Source organism: Sphaerodactylus townsendi, linkage group LG12 (assembly GCF_021028975.2).
Source record: "Sphaerodactylus townsendi isolate TG3544 linkage group LG12, MPM_Stown_v2.3, whole genome shotgun sequence".
NCBI classification, from domain to species: Eukaryota; Metazoa; Chordata; class Lepidosauria; order Squamata; family Sphaerodactylidae; genus Sphaerodactylus; species Sphaerodactylus townsendi.
In genome coordinates, this window is record NC_059436.1 from 54,743,002 (window position 1) to 54,767,656 (window position 24,655).

Sequence of the window (24,655 nt, forward strand, 5' to 3'; positions counted from 1 at the left end):
TGTTATGGACTACAATTCCCAATTGGCCATGCTGGCAGGGGCTGATGGGAATTGTAGTCCATAACATCTGGAGTGCCAAAGGTTTGCCACCACTGCCTTATACCAAACGCCATTCTGACCTCAGGACTGTTTGAATGCTGAGCACCTGGCAAACTTCACATTAAGGAGTGGTTCACAGGTTGACATGATTAACAAAGCGGGAAGCAAAGACTTTTAGAGGTGAACAACAACAGGGGCTAGCAACAGCCTCTGATCAGAACACCTTTGGCCCTGGAAGGCTCTGAAGCCCCTGGGCTATCCTTCAGGTCAGTCCCATGGACATCACATTAAAATAAATGAGCAAACTGTGATGAAAGTAGCTAGATGATGCTTCTCAGGGGTGTAATGAGGCAAAACGGAGCCCTGGGCAAAACCTGAGTTGGATGCCCACCCCCATGGGCGGCCACCCCACCATGACCAAAATATTTTTGTACTAGGACATTGGTGCCTGCAGGGGGTGCATTTTTAGACATATCGCCACCAAAATTTCAAAGTATCATCAGGAGACTGTCCTTATGCTACCCCCCAAGTTTGGTGCAGTTTGGTTCAGTGGGGACAAAGTTATGGACCCTCAAAAGGGTAGCCCCCATCTCCTTAGCTCCCATTGGAAAGAATGGGGGATGGGGCACCCCCTTTGAGGGTCCATAACTTTGGCTCCCCTAAACCAAACTGCACCAAGCTTGGGGGTTGCCATCAGGACAGTCTCCAGATGATACCCTGAAATTTTGGTGCCGATACGTCCAAAAATGCGCTCCCTGCAGGAACATCCCAGAAATTTGCCCAAGAATCTTTGTTCTGCATTGAGTTTTCTGCATTGCTGTCAATGGAGGTTGCAGGCTGCGGGGGGGGGGGGGATTTCTGAAGGCACAGTCTCAAAACTTTCAGGGTCTCATCAGGACACTGCCCTAATGATACTCCCCAGGTTTGGTGCAGTTTGGTTTAGGGAGGCCAAAGTTATGGACCCTCAAATGTGTAGCCCCCATCTCCTATTAGCTCCCATTGGAAACAATGGGGGATGGGGCACCCCCTTTGGGAGTCCATAACTTTGGACTCTCTGAACCAAACCTCACCAAACCTGTGAGGTAGCATAAGGACAGTCTCCTGATGATACGCTGAAATTTTGGTGCCGCTAGCCTAAAAACTGCGCCCCCTGCAGGTCAAAAACTGAAAACCACTGAAAATACCCAAAAATTTACCCTGCATTTTTGGTGCCCCCCACAAGGTGATGCCCTGGGCAGCTGCCCACCTTGCCCACTGGGCGTTACGCCCCTGATGCTTCTCCACAAAAGGTCATAGCTAAGTGAACCAGCCATTCTTCTGAGTCTCAGGCAGAGAAGAATCTTCTGCTATCTGAGTTCTTTTCACTGGAGGTTCATGCAAAGCAGGCCAGCCTACCCCTGAGCCAACCGGAAGCTTCCTGGAAGACCTTTGTGACTTTGGGGCCTTGTTTGGTCAACACTAAACATCTTTCCAGGGAGCTCTCCTGGGTCCTGAAGAGCCTGAATCCCACTAAAGGTCAGCCCCCTTCAGACCTAACTTCACTCCCAACAGGCTCACAGTCAGACCAGAATTCAGAACAAAACAGACACTAGTTGTGTTGAAAGCTCCGCAAAGTTCACAGCACTAGAAAGACACCTGAAGTCTGAAGCTGCACAGACGGATCCTCCAGATTTGACTGGAATACTCAGAAATAACAAACTGCAGCCGCAAATGTTCTGAGCAAATGTTGCTGCGTCTCCCAAGCACTTTTGGTTTTTCTGGTCTGCCCCTTCCCTTGTATTAAAGGGAACCTGCTATGTGGCTTTTGTCCACTATGGGGCACTGTGCTTTCCCCATGTGATTGAGATCTCTGGCAGCTTGCTAGGGAGAAACACATGAAAGTGGCCGATGAATGTTGGGTTTGTAAAGGTAGCTCCCAAGGATGTGTGTCCCTGGGAAACCAGAAGGCTATTACCTCTGACCCTGCAAGTCATTGCTGAACTGCTGCAATTTGGAGCGTGAAAAGAAGGGAGGAAAGGAAACACTGCCCATGTTTGAAGCATGAGGCTGTGGCGTTCGAGCTGGGAGCGAACATGAGAAATGTCCCATCACAGGTGGAACTGAAGGGCCACATCATTAGCTCCCTCTTCCCAGACAACTAAAATCATTTGTATTTCCTTCTTGGCGTACTGTTGATTCTGTCTCGTCCAAACGTAGGACTCTGTCCCATGTTTATCCTCCTGTTGCTGTCAGCAGCTCATGCCCTGGCTGATACTCTTCCGTTTAAACCTCACAGCATCACTGGGTGGGTGGGTGGGGTGGGCAGCGTCCTGGCAAAGAGCGGACAGCTGTGACATTGGATCTTGTGATGCTGGACCCAGATTTTAAAACCGCCCCCCCCCCCCACTCTAGGTCTCACATGCTGGTCACTGCACCACACGACCGGTTTTACAGTGCCAACATTATTCACTTTCCCCTTTTCTACTATGTTGATGTATTTGCGAGAGAAAGGATTCTGGGAGGTATTCTGAGGTTTCCCTCTCCATCCATATCAGCTGCTAGCTAGGCCTTCTGGGCCTAACCATATTGCACAATGCAGACATGCATCTTGGAGCATGGAAAATTGTTTCAGTGCTCCTAGACACGGAAGCAGAAGATTGGTGAGGAAGACTTCTCACCCACCATTAAGGACCTTGTCATAAAAAGGGTCCCAGTCAGCTTTGGAGTCCTTGTAACTCGGTGGAGAAATGTTGCCACGTGGCATCTGCTTGGCACACTTCGCAAGTAATGTTGGAGGCAGACAATCGCTTGTGAGAGAGACGAAGGTGGTGTTTTAGAGACATTGTTCCTTAAGCTACGCACAGTCATTTCCTCTGACTCACAGCTATCATTGGCAAAATGAGTTCTACAAAGTGAAGAACTATCAAACCTGGGGTAAGCAATGGCAGGATAAATAGGCCTCCTCACTACCACCTTTTTGTTTATTGTCTGACTGCTTGCTTACATTCTTCCTCCTCTGCACACTCTCCCTCCCCAAAGCCTAGAACAGTCATTTTCACTATTGCAGTGTATGGAACTACAACTGATGTGGTGTCCCTTGAAAAATACATCCAATCAGGAAAAAGCCCGTTGACCCACCCCCCAAAAGTTCCCATCTAAATAAGACACTGTTTGCTAGAATCTCTGCTTATAAACAGTAATAGCTCACATATCTCGAGAGGAATCAAAGTGGCTGGTTGCAAAAACTATGCATAACTATGTTAAACATTATACTGTACAATCTCAACACATGCTATCCCACAGGGCTGAGCAAGAAAAGCAGTCCCAACTCCTGGTAGTTATCAGTGTTCAAAAGGAAGGGAAGGAACCAACATTAAAGGAGACTTGGAAGAATTAAGGTTGTGTACAGGTTCATAGGAGGTTCTGTATGAAGAAGAAGAAGAGTTTGGATTTATATCCCCCCTTTCTCTCCTGCTGGAGACTCAAAGGGGCTTACAATCTCCTTGCCCTTCCCTCCTCACAACAAACACCCTGTGAGGTGGGTGGGGCTGAGAGAGCTCCGAGAAGCTGTGACTAGCCCAAGGTCACCCAGCTGGCGTGTGTGGGAGTGCCCAGGCTAATCTGAATTCCCCAGATAAGCCTCCACAGCTCAAGCGGCAGAGCTGGGAATCAAACCCGGTTCCTCCAGATTAGATACACAAGCTCTTAACCTCCTACGCCACTGCTGCTCCTCTGAATCACCCCTCTGGCCTGGGCATCATTTTGGTTGCCCCGGTAACTTTGCCAATTACATGGTTGCTTAGGCAACTAAAATAAGGGCTTGAGTGTCACAAAATGAAGGACTTTTGTAAGTATTCCAGAAAGCCTCATACAGCACATGTAACTTGTTGGGCTGGAAGGTGGTGCAAAAAGGAGAATCAGGGTGCTGCTGCTCCTTGGGGAGAGATGGCAACCCCCCCTCCAATCTGCCACTTAAGGTGACTGTCTCAGTTTGCATCATAGTAGTATCAACCCTGCACACTCACACTTATCTGCATTAGAGGAAAGGACATAAGACATCAGCCTTCAGTCCCAACGAGAAAGGAGGGCTATAAGTGATGTTATAAATGAGTACAACATGGAGGATTCTGGGAGGGGGGGAGACCGTTCTCAAAAAGCAGCCATGCCTGTTGCACCCAGCAGGGTCACACTTTTTCTCATGGGAATGTAAAGGAACCCCATAGCACAGAGTGGTCAGCGGCAGTCCTGCAGTCCAAGCTCTGCTCACAATATGAGCTCCATCCTGACATCAGTTGGGTTCAGGTAACTGGCACAAGGTTGACTCAGCCTTCCATCCTTCCGTGGTTGGCAAAATGTGTACCCAGCTTGCAGGAGGTAAAGGGAAGGCAGTGGCAAACCACCCTATAAACATAGTCTACCTAGTAAATGTGGTGATGTGACATCACCCCATGGGTCAGTCATGACCTTTACCTTGAAGAATCCCAGGGCTGCCCTAAGGAAGGAAGCAGGGCAGCCAAAGAGCTCTGCCTTGGAGGAGAGAAGGGGAGAGGGGAGGGGCCTGACTGACAGAGAGCCTCCTCCCAATGGCCAAGGTCTTGTGCGTAGCCTGCCCCAAAAGGATGTTGGAAGGCAAACAGCCCCAGGCTCCATCCCTCAGACGTCAAAGTCTGACGCTTACCATTCACAATACCCCCCCCCCCCTTCCAGTATATATTTGCCAACTGAGATTTTGCTTCATGCATCTGATAAAGACCCACAACAGTTTACCGTTCCGTCGGTCTGACAGTCATCCCGTGCAGCAGGATTTGCCTTTTTGTGGTCTGTGGCGCTCTGTCCAAGGTCCTGATTCTGAGTCTGTCCTATTGGGTTGCCTGTGCTTGTCATCTGTCTGAAGACAGTGTGCCAGGTGTTGGCTGCAGCTCTGCTTCCCACCCTTGCTTCTCCCTCTCCAATGCTTTGTTGTGGAATGGGAGAAGCACAGGGACCACAGCAGTCTGTTTCATCACCACCACCACCACCCCTCTTTTAAAGATGCTTTTTTACACGTAGCAATTCTTGGAATCATAGAAGAGTTGGAAGGGGCCCTGCAGACCTGCATCTAGCCCAGCTCTCTGCTCAATGCCTGGAGCATCCCAGGAAAGTGTTCCTCCAGCTGCTGCTTAAGGACTGCCAGTGAGGGGGTGCTCACCCCCCCCCCCCAGGCAGCTGATTCCATTGCTGCACAATTCTTACTGGAAGTTTTTTCCTTGAATACTAAGTCAGAACATTTATGCCCATAATTTAAACCCATTCTTGCCAGTCATATCCTCTGTTGCGAGCAGGAGCCACTCCCTGCTGCCCTCTAAGTGACAGCCCTTCAAATACTTCTAGAGAGCAATCAACCCCTGCCCCCTCAGTCTGTTCTTCTCCAAGCCTTCCTAAGCTCCTTAGCCTGTCTTCATAGGGCTTGATTTCCAGGCCCCTGATCGTCCTTGCTGCTCTCCTCTACACCTGCTTCATTTGGTCCATAGCCTTTTTGAAGTGAGGCCTCCAGAACTGCACACAACACTCCAGGTGAGGCCTGGCCAATGCAGTGACATCTTGCCATCTGGATATTATGTCTGCTTCTTTTGCAGGTTTATGCTTGGGTTTCCCGAGTTGTCCTTGTAGTTCTGTCAATGGGCTGGTGATCTCTAACAGAATTCTTAACAGTTTTACAGTGCCCAGCATTTCTTGGGTGTGTGTGTGTGTGTGTGTGTGTGTGTGTGTGTGTGTGTGTGTGTGTGTGTGGTTATGCGTTCTCCCCGCTCCCTCCCATGCACACACACAACTTAAAAACCATACAGCTTTGTAATGTAGGTAGATGCAGACATTGCTCATGGTGGGAGCTGGAAACTCCTAATCAAGCAAATTGTGAAATGTGTAAGGATCTAGAAGAACTAAATAAACTGTCAACCTAACATCTTGCTTTCCTCCTTCTATTGACAGATGTCTATGGTCTAAAGTAGGCTATACCACTTTAGACTGCTGGGGGGTGGGGGGTGGGTGGGAAACATGACATGTCTGGATGCTGTTCTGTAGGGATGGAAATCCCAGCACATAGAAAATGCATGTGTCAGAGAGAGAAGGTTCTAGCCCAGCATTCCCCATGTCATAACTGATTTTCCATGGGCAGAGGGATTACTTTGTATAAAGGAGCATTCAGTAACATAACCCCCTGTGCATTTAAATTGCTACCACTCAGACCCAGGTTGACACCTGTGTGAAAGCTAGTCTTCTGCCTTGCCTATCTCACAGGGGATTTGTGAGGATAAAACAGGAATTGTTGTTCCCATTTTTTAATTTTAAAAATTCTTATTTCAGACTAGCGGGCCCAGCCACGCATTGCTGTGGCAATTGTCCTTCTCATCACAGTCCGCAACCCACACAGATGTCCATGCAGGTCCAATGATCCCCAGCATAGCCTTTTGGGGTGATCAAATGGAATCAAATGGAATCAAATGGGCGTCTTAGTTGATAGTTCCATGGGACTATCGACTCAATGCATGGCAGCTGTGAAAAAGGCAAACTCTATGCTGGGGATAATTAGGAAAGGAATTGATAATAAAACTGCAAAGATTGTCATGTCCTTATATAAAGCAGTGGTGCGACCGCACTTGGAGTACTGTGTCCAGTTCTGGTCGCCGCATCTCAAAAAGGATATTGAGGAGATAGAAAAAGTGCAGAGAAGGGCAACGAGGATGATTGAGGGACTGGAGCACCTTCCCTATGAGGAGAGGCTGCAGCGTTTGGGACTCTTTAGTTTGGAGAGGAGGCGGCTGTGGGGGGATATGATTGAAGTCTATAAAATTATGCATGGGGTAGAAAATGTTGACAGAGAGAAATTTTTCTCTCTTTCTCACAATACTAGAACCAGGGGGCATTCATTGAAAATGCTGGGGGGAAGAATTAGGACTAATAAAAGGAAACACTTCTTCACGCAACGTGTGATTGGTGTTTGGAATATGCTGCCCCAGGAGGTGGTGATGGCCACTAACCTGGATAGCTTTAAAAGGGGCTTGGACAGATTGATGGAGGAGAAGGAAACACTTCTTCACGCAACGTGTGATTGGTGTTTGGAATATGCTGCCACAGGAGGTGGTGATGGCCACTAACCTGGATAGCTTTAAAAGGGGCTTGGACAGATTGATGGAGGAGAAGTCGATTTATGGCTACCAATCTTGATCCTCTTTGATCTGAGATTGCAAATGCCTTAACAGTCCAGGTGCTCGGGAGCAACAGCTGCAGAAGGCCATAGCTTTCACATCCTGCATGTGAGCTCCCAAAGGCACCTGGTGGGCCACTGCGAGTAGCAGAGAGCTGGACTAGATGGACTCTGGTCTGATCCAGCTGGCTTGTTCTTATGTTCTTATGAATCCCTCTTTCCCTTTTCAATGCACATCGTTAGATGGTGCTGTCTTGTTTTTTTAGTATAAGGAAACCCTTCCCATTCCACAATGGAACTGTCCAGAGTGCAAATTCTCCTGTCCATGAGGCTGGTTGACACGCACAGTCCTGGCTTGGGTAAGGCAGAACTGGGGCAAGCAGGCTGTCCCAGTCAGGCAGCAGAGGCAGGGGGGTGAGGCGCTCAGATCGAGGCCAGCTCCCTGGGTTCTTAAAGGGCCATGTGCAAAAGAAGCAGAGCCGGTAGTGTTGGTTCGCCCCCACCCCGCGGATTTTCTTAGAAGAAAAAGGCAAACTCCAGCTCACTTTTAGTAAAAGAGAGCTGTGGTGAATATGGGTGAGGAAGTGGGTAAGTGGTGGTTGGATGTGAGGGAGGGCAGAGTGAGGTGTGTGAAAATGAGCTGGATGTGTGTTGTGTGGTAGCAGTGGGTGAGGCACAGAGAGTGAAAGTTACCTGCGTGTGAGGGGGGGGGGGGACCCCACCAGTCAAAGTATGTATGTGTGTCCACTCGTATTACCTACCAGTATTACCTATTTACTGTTTCCACTGCTCATCTCTGCCCATCTGCACGAACATTGTAAGCCCTCATCCCAAGCCCTCCGGCCACAGACAGACAGGCTGCACGGACATTCAAAGGGTGACAGTTAAACAGAGGCAGCTTCATGGCCTGGTGCGCCAGGAAAAAGATGTTTTACCTGGCTCAGGTATGGACTTTTGGTGATTTGAAGGTTCGATTACCTGCCCGCAATGGGGAGGGACGTCCTGTGAAAATTTGGGGGTGATCCGTCCAGCAGCTTCTGAGGGAGACCATCAGGGACAAACACACGGTTAGATTTTTATATAGAGAGATATGAACAAATTTTTTTTATTGTCTGGGAAATACGTGTACGTACTAGTGCATATTGGGGCGGGGAAACTTTGTTTTTGGCTGCTGTGGGCAGTGACTGCAACAGCCGCCATCTTGGAAGAGGAATTCCCTTGTGGGAGAAGGAGGCCTGCAGCTTCTTTACGAGTGCCTGCTTTTCTTTTCTTTTTTAATTTGCTTCCTGCATAATTGGTGGCATTTTCTTATTGGTGAAAACATAGTTGATTGGGTTAATCATGGGGTTGCAGCAAACTCTAATGAATGGGATCATCCGCATTGGGGTCCAGTGAGCCAAGTGCTGCTCCTCAGCCATGCATTTGGCCTTATTTTCCACTTGCCTTCTTTGTCTTAACAGTTCCTGGCAGGCATTTATTTTTATTCTGTTCAATTTCTATCCTGTTCTTTCCCAGCCGAGGGAAATAAAAAGAAGCTCCATCATTCTTTGGTGGAGCTCCAAAAGTTATTGATTATCCACATTATTCTAACCAATGCATATTGTAGAGTGTTTTTTTAATTGATGTTATTTACTTGATTTATTCTTTTCTCCCCAAAGTGGCTTATTTCATTCTTCTCACCTCCATTTTATTCTCACAAAACTCCAGTGTGGTAGACTGAGTGAGTGTGACTGGCCCACTATCCCTCAGTGTTTCCCTGGCAGAGTGGAGATTCGAACCGGTGTCTTCCAGGTCCTAGTCTGAAACTTCAACACACTAGCTGAACTAAAAAACTGGATCCCTGACCCAAGGAGCTTATACTCTAAATGTTAACACAAACACACACACACACACACACACACACACACACAGAGAGAGAGAGAGAGAGAGAGAGAGGGAGAGAGAGAGAGAGAGGGAGAGGGAGGTGTAATCACAAGCTTTGGCTTAGTTCAACTGCAGGAGGAACGTACAAAATTCATGGCAAAGGCGGGTTCCAGCAAGTTAAATGTGTTACCGTTGCTCTTTGGCATAAAAGGCAGCCTGGGTGAGGGACTAAAGTGAAGGAAGAAGAGATGGCATGGAGGTGGGGTGGGGTGGGGTGGGGTGGGGTGGGGTGGATAAGAGCGCCTCAGGGCCTGTCAGTGCTGGCCAAATGAACTTTCCAGATGTTGAATGAGAGGACAGGAGAAAACGGGGCTGGCAGGTGAGGCTGTGTGTGACTCACTGGATCCCAAATTGTGCTCACTTGTTCTATTTCAGGGGTCCCGAGCATGGTGCCCACCAATACTATTCCTGGCCCCCACCAAGTGTTTTTAGAAAGTGGGTTAGGCTCAGCAGGACTGCTGCCCAGCAGGGCTTCTGATGGTCACTGGAGATCCAACTGGCTGGGCAGATTAAAATATTATAGCTTCAGCAGCAGCTACCACCACAGTGTTCATTTGATTCTGCCTCACTCCTCTTTCTCAATGTATTTTTTAAAATCATCCCTCTCCTCCTCTGTGCTTAGGCTTCTGCTGTGGGTGTGTGGCTCCACCCCTTGTGGCTGCCATTTTGTGGTTGCACCCACCACTCTGTGGCAGAATCCAAAGGTAATGGCAGGCTCAAAAAAGTTGGGAACCCCTGATCTACTGCAACATGCATTGTGCCCTTGAACAAGGTGTGGAATAAATCTCTAAACAAGTCACAGGCTTTTTCCACACACCCCATTTTCCCCACCCTGCACACTTTGTTTTCTTGAGTAAACAAAAGAAATATATTTGGGCTTCTTTCTTTCACAAGTGTACAATAGTTTGATGATTTGCATCTGGATGAATGCACTGGATCTCTGGGTGGGTGGGAGGGGAGGAGGAGGAGGAGGAGTTTGGATTTATATCCCCCTTTCTCTCCTGCAGGAGACTCAAAGGGGCTTACAACCTCCTTGCCCTTCCCCCCTCACCACAAACACCCTGTGAGGTGGGTGGGGCTGAGAGAGCTCCGAGAAGCTGTGACTAGGTCACCCAGCTGGCATGTGTGGGAGTGCACAGGCTAATCTGAATTCCCCAGATAAGCCTCCACAGCTCAGGCGGCAGAGCTGGGAATCAAACCCGGGAGGTTGCAGATGCGCACATTGGCGGATTGCATCTCAGTTTGTGGTATCCACTTGGAGTGCAAACCTTTTCCAAATTCAAAGGGGCAGAAGGGACGTGTTTCTGAGAGCAGGGACTTCGAATACAGGGGTTTGCCGCCTCTGTTTTCCCAACCCAGAGATTCTAAAATGTGTCATTAAGTTGCTTGGCTGGATGTGCTGATCAGAGAATCTCATGAAACAAGGGAGCCAGGTTTTCAAAAAGAGAGTCATGGCTGAGGTGACTAATCAGCAGACTGAACGGGTGCCATACAAATGATTTAGCAATTTATGGCATCATTTGCTAGTGCGCATGTCCAAAAAACAAAAAAAGGGAATGAATGATTGACACTCCCATCTCTTCCAGTGTGAACAAATTGAAACTGATTAAAGTAAACAGGAAACAACATTTCAAAGGGAGGTGTGTGGACAGAAATCATGCACTGTTTTATCTGATTTATGTTCGCCGCCCTGAGCCCTATTGAGAAGGGTGGGATATAAATTTACCAAAAAAATGGTTGGCTCAACAATACCTGAAATATGGGGTACGTCCTGCATGTAGAGAAGGCCACACTTGGGGAAGGAGTGTAAACTATACATGCATGTATATATTTACAGTTGCTATTTAAATCCTGCAAACTCCCGGCATGGCCCTTGTAGCTCAGGAGCTTTTCCATTCTGACATTGGAAGTCTCTGCAAGTGTGCAAAAACTGTCTGGCCCAGGGTAGGGGTGGGACTGGCATTTTTCAAAAGAGGCCAAATCACAAGCGTGTTGCGGACGGAGCGCAGAAGGTTCCACTCAGTGGAGGGAGCCTGCTGGAAGCCCGGCTTCCGTGGCCCCGTCTTCCTTAAACACCTAATTATTGTAACTAGTCTCTCTGAATTTAAGGCAATTAGCGGTTGTCATTTCCCTTTTACCCCCGCAACCTCCCCTTCTCGCTGTGGGAAAGGTGGCTTTGCAAAATAGACGTCCCCCGTTTTGTTCTCTCGCTGCCAGGTACAGGCCAGGTGTTGGAAATGGCACGATCTCCCACGGGCCCCTCTGTGGCAAGGATTAGAGCAGGATTGCTGTTACAAAGTGGGAAGGCTATTAAGAAGGATCATGTTGTGTAGAGAATTCATTTGGAGCGGGTTGGGAAGGAGGGAGGGAGGGAGGGAGGGAAGCAGATGGAGGAAAAAGAGAGGCTGCCCGTCTTGAATAGAGAGTTAGAGAGTTAAGGAAGTGACTGTTATTTTAACACTAGCAAAATGCCTGTCGCTGCCAGGCTGGGGTCTGTGCAGAACAGTGTCTCCTCGATTTCTGCAGCAAACTTTGCTCCAGGAATTAAAACCGGACGTGTCCCTGCACCTCTCAAGACAACATGAATGAAAAGCCAGTGTGGTGGAGCAGTCTGAAAAGATCCAGATTCAAAACCTCAGTAGGCCACTCGCTTTTTCTCGTGCTGTCTGACCTCCAAGGGTTGTTGTGATAAAAAGGGGGAACTTTGCAGGCCACCTTGAACTCTTTGGAGAAAGAGTGGCATCCAAATACCTATCTATCCACTGAGGAGTCCATCTGCTGTGTCTCTGTATATTGTGCTGATGGAAGGAGGCAAGCTTAGAACAGTGGTTCCTGCAGAGCCGCAATTTGGAGCCTCCACAGAGTGGGATCTGCACAACTTTTGTGTTGAATGTGTGATCTTTTGCTCCAGATGTGTTCGCAACTGAGGTGCAATACAATTATGCCACAGAGAAACAGTGGCGAGGCCACTGCAGTAAGTCATGCAGAGATGCAGCAGGAAGCTTCCCTGTCATGGCTAGGCACCTTGGATTCTCAGGCACACAAACTGATCCCTGAGGCAATCATCACAACCACCCAGTAAGTTAGGCCATTAATATAATTATCTGCAGAACCTGGAAATGATTCCTGGTCACTATTACATGATCTTGCGCCCCCCCACCTTTTAGTTCTGTGTTGAACTGATGCCTCAATGCTGTACAGCCTTGTGCTGCATTCTATACTCCTTGTATACTTAATGCTTCAATGATTTGCCCCCCCCCATCCAAATAAAAGAAAAACAGAGAAATGCTGCAAATAAACAGGCGAGAGGGAACTGAGTGAGCTCAGAAAATGATGTTCAGGGAAGCAGAGAAGGATGGGAAATGTAGTCAATAAATTGCACAGCCATTGAAGACGTTTTCAAAAAGTTTTAACCAGAGAATCTTTTAAAAAGGGGATTCATTTAAAACATTTTGAGGCCAGAAATAAACCCTTTGGGATAAAAACCATGCGGAACTCCATGAAGGAAACTTTTTAATTCCTGCTGCAAAACCCTTTAAATGAATGGTGTGGAAAAGCCCAAAAGACACACAGCCCGTCCTCTAAAGCTGTCACTTTCTTCAGGCAACTCGTTCTGCGGAGTCTCGGAGATCAGTTGTGATTCCGAGTGGTCTCTGGGCTCCACTTAAAGGGTAACAACCCCACCTGACCTCAATGGTCACAGCTCTCTGGAAAAGAGCACCTGGTGCTGCTCTGGTGACTGCAGGAAGGGGTGAAAGGATGAAAGCCGGCTTCCAGGTCTCCCAACACCTCCTTTGAGCCTTCCTCGTGTGGCACTCGTAGCAGGGGCTGGTGTCGGGATAAGATGTGACTGACAAGATCATGAATGTACATTCTTGCCCATGCAAGTTTTTCATTCTAGACAAACAGTGCTCTCGCTCTCACACATCAAGTCAGCCCTGGGGGATGATGAAGCCCGAGGATGTTTGCAGGTAGGGAATGAAACCTAACCAGAATTTTACACACTGGGATTTTGAGCACCTCAGTCAGCATGGAATCTGCCCTGTTCTACACCAGTTCAGGGATACATGTGATGTTCTGACTGTAGAGCAGCAGTGGCGTAGGAGGTTAAGAGCTCATGTATCTAATCTGGAGGAACCGGGTTTGATTCCCCACTCTGCTGCCTGAGCTGTGGAGGCTTATCTGGGGAATTCAGATTAGCCTGTACACTCCCACACACGCCAGCTGTGGGACCTTGGGCTAGTCACAGCTTTCCGGAGCTCTCTCAGCCCCACCTACCTCACAGGGTGTTTGTTGTGAGGGGGGAAGGGCAAGGAGATTGTAAGCCCCTTTGAGTCTCCTACAGGAGAGAAAGGGGGGATATAAATCCAAACTCTTCTTCTGTATTCCAAGTCTGTATTTCAGTCTGTGGATGCATCCCAAACAGGCAGCACATCTGCGGACATTATGGTTAGGTCTGAAGAAGAGGGGGCCAGCAATTGAATGCGCATGGGGGGAGATATTCGCACACCCTCGATTGTCAATTTGTTTGTCCTTGCCAATCAAAAGTGGTTGAAAGAGTTCAAAGTGCTATTGTATTGTTCATTTTGGAAGGACATTTTTCCTTATACATCACCTCAGTTTTGTCCAATTTTCTGAGGTAGATCCAACAGCTCCTTATTCCTTTCAGATCACTGTAAGGAAAACTATCTTTAAGGTGGCCAAATCTGGTGCTTCAGCATGTTCAGTAAGCAAGCTCCTTTTTAAAAGTAACTCCATGGCCATACCATGGAATTTATTTTTTAACAAGGTTATGATTTTACTGTATGTGCATATTTCCTTTTATGTGTCGTGGAGTGCTGATAATGTTGCTGCTGATCTATGATCGTAGTAAAATTAATTAATTAAGTGAGCAATTAATTGTGCAGGGAGGTGAGTGATGAAGCCAACTGCAGCCCCCACAAGTACACACTCGTGGTTCCGATCTGATTTATGGCAAGATGTCAGCATTGCAGGGGTCAGGAAACAGTTGTCCAGTCAAGCCCGGTGCCTGAGAAATGAACTCAGAAGGTGGAGAAGCAAGGCCTGAATCAGAAACTGGGTAGGACTAGCGTATTGAAAGCAGTGTTGTACAGTAATTAGAATGTCAAACTATGGTGGCGAACCTTTGACACTCCAGATGTTATGGACTACAATTCCCATCAGCCCCTGCCAGCATGGTCAATTGGCTGATGGGAATTGTAGTCCATAACATCTGGAGTGCCAAAGGTTCGCCACCACGGAACGATGACCTGGGAGAACCAGGTTCGAACCCCCTTCTGCCGTGGAATCTTTGTAGGTGTCCTTGGCCCAGTCACACAAACTCTCACAGAGTTGTCATTGTGAGAATAAAATGGAGGAGAGGGGAATTATGTAAGCCACCACTGGTCCCCAGGAAGTAAATAATAAAAAATAGAACTGTGGGAAAACCCGTTGGGCTTTTGTATCAGCTGATCCTTCTTGAACTGGGAGATGTAATGCCACCCTCTGACTACGCACAGTCGTGGTGCTGGAATACAGCAGGTTTGAGATCAACAGCTCTCTTTACCACCAAGCTGTCACACTGGTGCCTGGGGCTGCTGTTAGACTCCCTCATTGGTGCCACATACCAAGAGAAATGTCTGTGCAGCTGAATTGAGACCTCGGCCATCAAATGAGTACATTGCCTATCATAATAAGGCACACAGAACACAGCAGTAAATCAGATCCAAATGACTAAGGGTTCCTTAAGATAAAAATGGCTAAGCTTCTAAATAACTCTAATGTTGAAATCTCTGAAGCTGTTGCTATATTTTTACTCTGTGTTCTGCAAGTTGTGCTATAATGATCTTATTTTATTTGGAATTCTTGACACACACCGGTTTTATGCCTAATAAAGGTTTTGGATTTGGATTTGGACTAAGGGTTCATATGCAGATAAGCATCCCCAATATGTGATGCCTGCATATGAGAAGCAGAAGAAAATAGGTGGATATTTTAGGTGTTGCATCTAAGGCACCCCAGAGCTGTTGGGAACGCTTGGCTATCTCACCCACCCTATTTCTACTTGCCATGGGAAGAAGACAGGATTTTTCTGTCATGAATGGAAGCTAAGTAGCGCTTTCCTCCCAGAGGGCAATTGAGAAAAGCAGAGATCCGGTCTTAAGTAGACAGATGCCTCTATAGCTGCGTTCTACTGAGGAAGAAAGATGAGATGTTCATGCCGACTTAAGAGATAGAACCAGGTTATTTGAGAAATGAAAGGGATGGGAAAGGTGAGCCTACCTGGGACATATGGGGTCCTGATTGCCCAGCCTGATAAATACCCTCAGGTCAAGTGTCCACGTTATTGGTGCTCTCCCGCTCAATGCGACTGCATCATTTGGCAACTGGACAGCCCAGTGAGCGCCCCCATCAAATCCAACTTGCTTCTGCAAGCATCTGAAATTCAGGAAAAAATTCAGGAAAAGCATCTGAAATTCAGGAAATGCAGAGGTCGCCAAGGGAGTCTGTTTCTAAGGTAACTTCTGTTTCTAAGGTAACTTCTCACTGCTGAAGAGGAGTAGCCGTCTTCCTGTGACAAATGGCTTCCTCCCTTGGAGACCTTCCTTAGGAGGGTTTGGTTTCTCTATTGCTCCAGCTCTCATTCTGAACCTCCCTAATTTCCTTCGCCCCCGCCCCCACCCCTGGTTGTAGCCACACTTGGGAAGTTCAGGTTAACACTGATGCTCTGGCTTCAACCGGGTCATAGGGAGGCTTTTGCAAGAGAAGTGGAGACACCGCTTTGCTTTAAACCATCCCCCTAACACGCACACGCACACGCACACACAGACACACAGACACACACACACACAGACACACACACACAGACACACACACACAGACACACACACCTGTTGCCTGCCTGGTTTCAGGTGGCCCCAGATGGTCTTGGGTAATGTTATCTGTATAATAGCTAATTCCCCAAGTTCTCTCTCTTTGTCAGTGTTGCCGGAGAACACAATGGAGGAACAGAAGCCCAGCACTTGGCTGCACTAAACAAGGCGGGCAGGAGGGAGGGAGGGAGCCCGAGCTGGCCGGCCAGCCAGCCCCGAACTGGAGACAGGTTTCCTGGGTAGAAGGGATCTGCTTTCCTGCCTTACAATTCGGGGGGATGATGGTGGGGGGGACAGTTCCCGACTGGGGAACTGGAGCAGGGATGAGGAAGGCAGGAAAAGGTGGGGGACAAGGGGGGTCCCACTGATCACATAACCCACTCCATGAATATGGACCGTTTTGTGCTCAATTGTCCTGCAGGGTCTGGTCCAGGTTTTCAGTTGCTTTTTATACAATCCGTGTTCCAAGGTGATATATTTCTGAATTATTATTTTTTGGCGGGGGTGGGGGGGGGACAATAGCAAGAGGATCTGGCCTCCTTGCTCTGCTTACGAGCCTTTGTGAAACAGGGTGCTGGACTAAAAAGCCCATCAGTCTGACCGAATAAGAGGCCATATTAGGATTCTCTCGCTAGGAATTGTACAGGGCAGGAAAGCAGATCCCCTCTAGCGAATGTGCTTTGGTGGAGACCCAGCCAGCCAGCCAGCCAGCCCAGGGCTGATGGTTTTCTTGCAACCTGCTGGAACAGCGTCATTTCTGGGGCAGCCACAAACCCCAACCTCTTGCATGCTTTTCAAAGGGATATGATTGGAATTAATATGGATGGGTGGGGTGGGGGTGGGGGGTGGCTCTAATTATGAATCACACAAGCAAGGCGAGGAAGTTTGAATCTCCGGTGGAGCGTCCTTCTTGCTGCTGCCTGCTTAGGTTAGGAGAAAAGGGCCTCCTGCAAGCGGCATCCTGAGCCATCTTAGATGATTGGCCCATTTAGCTCAGGATCGCTGATAGTGGCTTTCCAGGATCTCAGGCAGAGAAAGGCCATTCCCGGAAGCTGCTACTGGCAATCGAACCTCAGGGCTTCTGCATGCCAAGTGGTGCTGCACTCATGAGCTACGGCCTCTTCTGTTGTAAAGCTTCCCTTAGACCATTTATTTGTCTGGCCCTGTATTCTCCTTGATAGCAGCTCACCAAAGCCTTGGGCAGAGAGTCTCTCCTCTGCCTCCTAATAATAACCGATTCCTGTTGAGTTGCAACCAGCTTATGGTGACCCCGTGAAGTTCCATCTCATGGAGTTTCCAAGACAAGAGACCAGCAGAGGTCGTTTGCCATTGCCTTCCTCTGCATAGCACCCCCTGTCCTGCCTGGTGGTCACCCATCAAGTGCCAACTGTGGCTGACCCTGCTTAGCTTCTGACCTCTGTCAAGCTTGGGCCACTTAGGTGACTTGGCCTCCTTCCCACCTCCTGGGATTTTCTCCACTGGGGAGGCCAGCCACTGAACGTGGGACCTTCTGCATACAAGGCAGCTGCTCTGTCCCCCAGGTGGGGGTGGGGTGGGGGTGCAGGGATGAGATTTTAGAGGCTTTGGTACATTTGGTCCTTGACGTCTTCCAGAGGCTTTGGCTGAGCTGGGGTCTGGAGGAATCCCGCAGGGGGCTGCTAGAAGGGGGCAGGGTGATGTAGGGGGCCAGCTGCTCTCAGCTTAGCTGCCTCAATGCCCACGTCCCTGCCCTTCCTGGAGGAAGTGAGGGGAAGTATGAGGGCAATGGGTGGTATGTAGCTCTGTGAATCACTACTTTGAACAGCAAGGGATTTTTAATGCTGTTCATGCTGGATACAGATGATGGGGGGGCAGAGGGGCTCTTTTTTGGGGGGGCTGTGTTGTTTCTGGTGACTGGACAGCTTCTCTCCCAACTGAGGTCCCTTTAGCCCAGTGGTGGCGAACCTATGGCACAGGTGCCAGAGGTGGCACTCAGACCCCTCTCTTTGGGCACACGCAAACAGAATTTGTTGTGGGGGGGGGGAATCTCCCCCCACATCTAGGCTGGCCTGGACCGCTGGGCTCGATTATTAGCATTAAACCTAAGACCTAGTTTTGGGGTAATCCTGTTAAGTCTATTAAACCCCACTGATTTTCTTTCAAAGAACTAAAGTGCGATCCTTTACCTGGGAGTAAGGTCAGTTGCTGGCAATGGGGCTTGCTTCTGAGGAAACCCCCTTGGGTCATGATTCACCTGTTTGAACAGTTGCATAGCAAAGCAAAGCCAACGACTACCACCAAGCTTATTCCCGAGTAATGCACGCCTTGAAGTCAACTGTTTTTTCTAAACTAAAACCTCAGTATTCAGGCTAAATTTCCATGTTGGCACTTTGTGATAAATAAGTGGGTTTTCGGTTGCAATTTGGGCACTTGGTCTCGAAAAGGTTTTCCATCACTGCTCTAGCCCAAATGTTCATGGACTATGATTACCATCAGTCCCTGTCAGCATGGCCAGTTGGGAATTGTAGTCCATGAACATCTAGGGCACCAGAGTTAGACACCTCTGCTCTAGCCATTGCCCTTGGGGCTTTAGAGAAGAGGTTAAAAATGGCAAACATTCTGCCCATCAGGCCGGCCATTGCTTCTCTTCTGTCTCAAGAAAGCTTCTGCCCGATGCCCAAGCACACAGATAGAAAACCAGGGGCCAGCAAACACCCCGCCATTCTGCAACATCCGCTGACGACGTTCCGGCCTGTGCTTCCTTCCTTTCCTTCCTGTAGGTTTCTGGTACAGCCCAGAGAGTTCCTACATCCGCCACTGCATTGCCCGGTCTCAGGACCTTGTGGACGGAAAGGTCCGGGTCTCCATCTTCAAGGGCCAAGTCTACGTTTTGAGCAGGGAGTCTCACCGGTCCCTTTACAACGAGGAACTTGTAAGGTAAGCATTGGCCTTCCTGCAGGGGTTGTGCTGATTGAATCCTGGTTGAATGCAGCATCTTCCATGTTTATGGGCAGGGGAGTGATGTCCAGCCACATCACTCAAACAACTACTTTGGGCAGCCCGATTAGGAGGCTTCCAATGCCTCACTGAGACTGGCCTCACTCCCAGCCCTCTGCAGCACAGGTGGAAACTGGCGTCACCTCCTCCTGGGTTCTCACTGTCATGCATCTGGTTTGACATTGAGAGAGGATATGGTGTCAGGTCTATTGCCCGGAACCAGTGAGAGCAACCTGGCCTGGCAACCCACCCCCCTCCCCCATGTGATTAGATGGTGTGAGCTTGGGGACAGGTGATACCCATGTCCCTCTGGCAGGTATGCCCCTGGGATATGCAGCGAGGTCTGCTTTGTCCTGGGTGAATACTCTAACCCCTGCACTGTATGGGATCTCAGGGCAGGCAGCAGAGGTGGGATCCAGCAGGTTCTCACAGGTACCTGAGAGTAGGTTACCAATTATTTGTGTGTGCCGAGAGGGGGTTACTAATTGGTGATTGGTGATTTATGCCACGTGATTTTTGCCCCTCCTCTCAGCAGTAGCGCGCAGAACTTGAAGCAGTCTAGCAGGAGGTGCACCGGCGTGCGTGGCAGCCTGTGCCTGCGTGTATTTGTTTCCCGCCCAAGGACCAGCGCAGCGGCTGCGTCCTTGCCACAGCCCCGCCCAGGAATGCCCCGTTTAAGAATGGGCAGTTTATGGGTAGGATCTGCACATTGTTGGATACTGTGCTTCTGGGAGCCATTTACTTCCTGGATATTTTTTTTGTGAAATCCAAGGAGTTCAGTTACTGCACTAGCACAATATCCAGTAGTCTCTGACTCCAGCCAGGTGCTCTTGGAAGCTGGGCAGGAAATCATTTGCCCTCTTCCATCTCCCTACCTTGTGGAACTGGAAAGTAGACTCGCTCAGAACTTGGAGGCTCCATCTGGTAACGAGACCTCACAGGAGGAGCTTTTCTCTTGCTTAATCCTGTTTTTTTTTCAATTAAAAACTATTTGCACGTCTGGTCTCAACTATGGCACCATTTCCTATTTCTGTGGTGGTGCAGCAAAGAGGGCAAAGGTTCAGCAGCCTGCATTTGGGAGCATTCACGGCCAAACTGTATTTTTAAAAACCTGCTGAATTTACAGGGTATTTTGTCAGGGTTGGTTTCGAGTTGTGCTTCACAATGACCAGGTCACATAAAAGTTTCTGTCCTATCAGGGCAGCAGAGGGGGTTGTGTTTTTGGAATTCATCTCTAGTACAGAAGGGCATACAGTCATTTCTAATGAATACCACTCTGGGCAGCATTAAGAAAACATACTTCTTACAGTATGTCCGTTAGGACTGAGGCAAACCCTGCTTTTGCTTTCCTTCACAACTTGAACGACAAATACGCTTACCCCAAAGTCAAATACCAGTCCAGATGCATATCTTCCCCCATCTTTAAAGCACTGGCCCACTTCTAAATAAACATTTTCATCCTGCTCCAGGAACTGTTGGGGAGGGGGTCTTAATGGCAGCACAGTTGCTAGCCAATCAGTGCCAAACTCAGCAGCTTTCATAGAACCATAGAGTTGGAAGAGACCTCAAGGGCCATCAAGTCCAACCCCCGGTAATGCAGGAACACACAATCAAAGCACTCCTGACATGATCATCCAGCCTCTGCTTAAAAACCTCCACCACTCTCCGAGGCAGTGAATTCCACTATCGAACAGCCCTGACGGTCAGGAAGTTCTTCCTAATGTTTAGGTGGAATCTCTTTTCCTTCGCCTTGAACCCATTACTGTGTCCTAGTGTCTGAAGCAGCAGGAAAGAAACTTGCTCCCTCTTCGACATGACATTGTGCCCTTGCTGTGAGGCAGAGCGCCAGTGTATAAATGGCCAAGCAAAGGTGGTTTGCCACTGCTTGCCTCTGCTTAGCAACCCTGGACCCCCCTGTCGACACGACAGCTTTGACGGCAGATGGGCAGGTCCTGTCCTGTCACGGCTTGAGTCTGGAGAGAAAAGCTATATTTGAGCTAAATGCGGTGTGGTCACTTCCATTGCGGCCCAGAAGAAAGTTAAACAGCCCCTCTCCAAAGACCACTCTTCTCCTTTGAATCAAAGGTGCAGCAGCTCCAGTGCACTTAATAAAAATTAAGTTAAGGATCCAGCCTTCCTTTCTCCTCTTCTGGAAGCTGCTGGCACAAGATTCTCTGATCAGCCTGGAAAACCTAGTGGTGTTTTTCTGTCCCCTGGATTGTCAAGTGAGAAGGGAAGTTCATTTTGAACCAGCTCTGAGCAGATTCAGAGCCTCAGATTTCTTTTATGGGATGAAACTCCCACGAAGGTGCCTCGTACTGGATCAGGCGGTCAGTCTGCCAAGGTTAGTATTATCCACTCAGCACAGCAATTGCTCTCCGGCCTTTTACATCAGCTGCTGCCATGTGGTTTGATTAGAGACCCCGGGAATTGAACTTGGGGCCTTCTGCATGCAAAGCGGAGGCTCTGCCGCTGAGCCACGGTCCCTTCTTTTTCCTGCAGCCGCATCCAGGCAGTTGGGTGGAAAATGTCTTTTTAAATCGGCGCCTGCTTTTGTGTATGTTACATGAACACTGCAGAGAAGAAACAGATCAAAAGAGAAAAGTTGCCATAGAAATCACATGGGATGAAAATGGTCTTTCTGGGTCACATATGAAAATGAAAAGAAATGGGGGAAATCTGTACATTCCTACTGTCAAAATATTGTGGGAACTGTGCTTTGGGTGGTGACAATTCTCTCCTCAGGACTCTGCAGCTTAGGGAGAAGGGCTAGGAAGTTCCTCTTGCTGCCAGTTCAGGTGAATACGTAATAAACTCCTTGGATGGACTTCATCTGATCATGGAGGCTAAGCAGGGTTGGTCCTGGATAGTACCTGGATGGGAGACCACCAGGAGAGTGCAGCAGAGGCGTAGCTCCAAGGGGGTGGGGCAGGGGGTGCGACACACCGGGAGTGTGCCCCTGTGGGGGTGTGGCGAGGGCATGGTGGGGCGTTCTGGGGTGGGACAGGGGTGGAGAATGCACTAGTGCACCGGGTGCTTTCCCCCTTCGCTACGCCTCTGGAGTGCAGCGTTGCAAAGCAGAGGCAAGCAGTGGCAAACCACCTTTGCTTGGCCAATTATATGCTGGCGCTCTGCCTCACAGCAGGGGTAAGAGATTTGTGTCCTGATGCCACCCAAGTTGTGGCGCTGAAGACTGCAGAAGTCCTGCAGTTAGTGAGAACGAGGAACCCTGATCTTCCCCTCTCGCTCCAGGGTTTCTACTCCTTCTGCGTCACTCCTCTGTCGAAAGCCAAGAGTGAAGGGTTTAAACAAAAATGTGATATCAATATTTCTTCCATCAATATTGTGCAGGCTTCTTTCATTGCTTTTGTGTTTTTAGGGAAATGCTGGTCATCTGTCCTTGTGATTAGTCGCGGGGTGGGCGGGCGAAGCCACGGCACAGGCGATGGGTCCCCTTCTCACGATTAAAGAAGGGAACATGAGGAGACCCCACTGTGAAGGCCCTGTGGAGCTAGGAGAGTTGCAGAAAGTGCTGCAAGCATAAGTCGGCTGTGCCTTGATGGCACTTTCCAACAGCACCAAATTCCTTGGGCAGTGAGACCTGTCTAATGATAAATACAGCGGCATTTCAAGGTATTTTGTTGGTTCGAACAAGTTACACATGTCCACTCCCAGACTCACCTTGCCAGCAATTTAATTTTTAGATTAATGGGGGCCTGATTTAGACCAGAACTATTAGGAGTGGGGATTTAAGCCCCACCCACCCCATGCCATTTGAGCACACAGTCACACTTTTTCTTTTTTGTAGGCAATGTATGAATATTTTACAGCAAGCAATGTGAATAGATCTCCAATGTGTTTTTAACGTTAAGTAGTAGCAAGGGTGAAGGGACTAGTTCAGATTTATGCCCAAGGAAGAAAAGGGAGAGTGTTGTGGGTTTTCCGGGTTGTATGGCCGTGTTCCAGTAGCATTTTCTCCTGACGTTTCGCCTGCATCTATGGCTGGCATGCCACAGATGCATGCCAGCCACAGATGCAGGCGAAACATCAGGATAAAATGCTACTGGAACACGGCCATACAACCCAGAAAACCCACAACACAATTACAACACCCATGAAAGCTTTCGACAATATAAAATTACAGGGAGAGTTAACCTTTCCACCAGCCATGTAAAGAGTAGCTTGTAATGTGTTTGAGGTCAGCCAAATAGTGGAGGGAGAGGGAAGGGTTAAGCACCCACATTGTGAAGTGGGACCTCTGTGGCTGCTACTGACCACTAAATATGTGCTGAGGATCTATTTGTGAATGGTTTTGTTCTGTGGTTGGTGGTTCACCCAAGTGCCAAAAACATCCAACTGCATCCACCTGTGAACAAAGGGGGAGGAAGGAGAGAGTTGCAATTGGCCAGGCAGACACCCTGACAGCATGTTTATTTTTTATATTTCAGTGTTTATTTCAGTGCAGAGAAGGGCAACGAGGATGCTTGAGGGACTGGAGCACCTTCCCTATGAGGAGAGGCTGCAGCGTTTGGGACTCTTTAGTTTGGAGAGGAGACGTCTGAGGGGGGATATGATTGAAGTCTATAAAATTATGAATGGGATAGAAAATGTTGACAGAGAGAAATTTTTCTCTCTTTCTCACAATACTAGAACCAGGGGGCATCCATTGAAAATGCTGGGGGGAAGAATTAGGACTAATAAAAGGAAACACTTCTTCACACAACGTGTGATTGGTGTTTGGAATATGCTGCCACAGGAGGTGGTGATGGCCACTAACCTGGATAGCTTTAAAAAGGGCTTGGACAGATTTATGGAGGAGAAGTGGATCTATGGCTACCAATCTTGATCCTCTTTGATCTGAGATTGCAAATGCCTTAACAGACCAGGTGATCGGGAGCAACAGCCGCAGAAGGCCATTGCTTTCACATCCTACATGTGAGCTCCCAAAGGCACCTGGTGGGCCACTGCGAGTAGCAGAGAGCTGGACTAGATGGACTGTGGTCTGATCCAGCTGGCTTGTTCTTATGTTCTTATGTTCTTATATGTCTGCTTCATTTTTGCCCCACCTTTCTCCCTAATTGGGACCCAAAGCAATTTACATGACTCTCTTCTCCTCACAACAACCCTGTGATGTAGGTCAGGCTGAGAAATCATGACTGGCTCAAGGTCACCCAGCAAGCTTCTATAGCACAATGGGCTATCTCTGCATCTCTGAGGTTCCAATCCAACACTCTAGCCACTAAATGCTGCCAGCAACTCAGGAACTTGATGGTTCCTTGGGTGGGGAACCAGACCCGGCTACTGAGCAAAGTGGTCTTGGATGCTGCTGTTTGGTCCGTGGGGCACCAGCTCTCTTCCCCTGTTCTGGCATCTGTTCCACCTTGACCCTTAGAAGGTTTATTCCATCCTCTGTTCCATGAGGGTTTAACTCTGGAGTTATTACTTCCTTATAGTTGAGTTTTTATGATGTAAGTGGAAGCCTTATTTAGTAGTCACATATCCATATATTTCCTTTTTGTATGTGACACTTTCCCCCCTTTTATACTGCTGTCTGCCTCTCTCCTATGACTTTTCAGCCCGCCTCCCCTCAGCCCCTTTCAATCCTTCTAAACACTTTATAAGCCATAAATATACCCAAATCAGTTTAGATCAGTCAGAGTAAATGTCAAATTATCCTCTCCTT

General features: G+C 48.5%; 1 protein-coding gene across 3 annotated transcripts in view; it reads left to right on the forward strand.

The window, feature by feature from the left end:
- Window positions 1-24,655, forward strand: part of ASS1 (argininosuccinate synthase 1) — a 170,160-nt gene that overhangs the window by 125,959 nt on the left and 19,546 nt on the right. For all 3 annotated transcript variants that reach the window (XM_048513506.1, XM_048513504.1, XM_048513507.1), the window contains exon 13: window positions 18,756-18,912. In XM_048513506.1, the coding sequence (XP_048369463.1) occupies window positions 18,756-18,912 (157 nt within the window). The remainder of the gene's footprint in view (window positions 1-18,755; window positions 18,913-24,655) is intronic.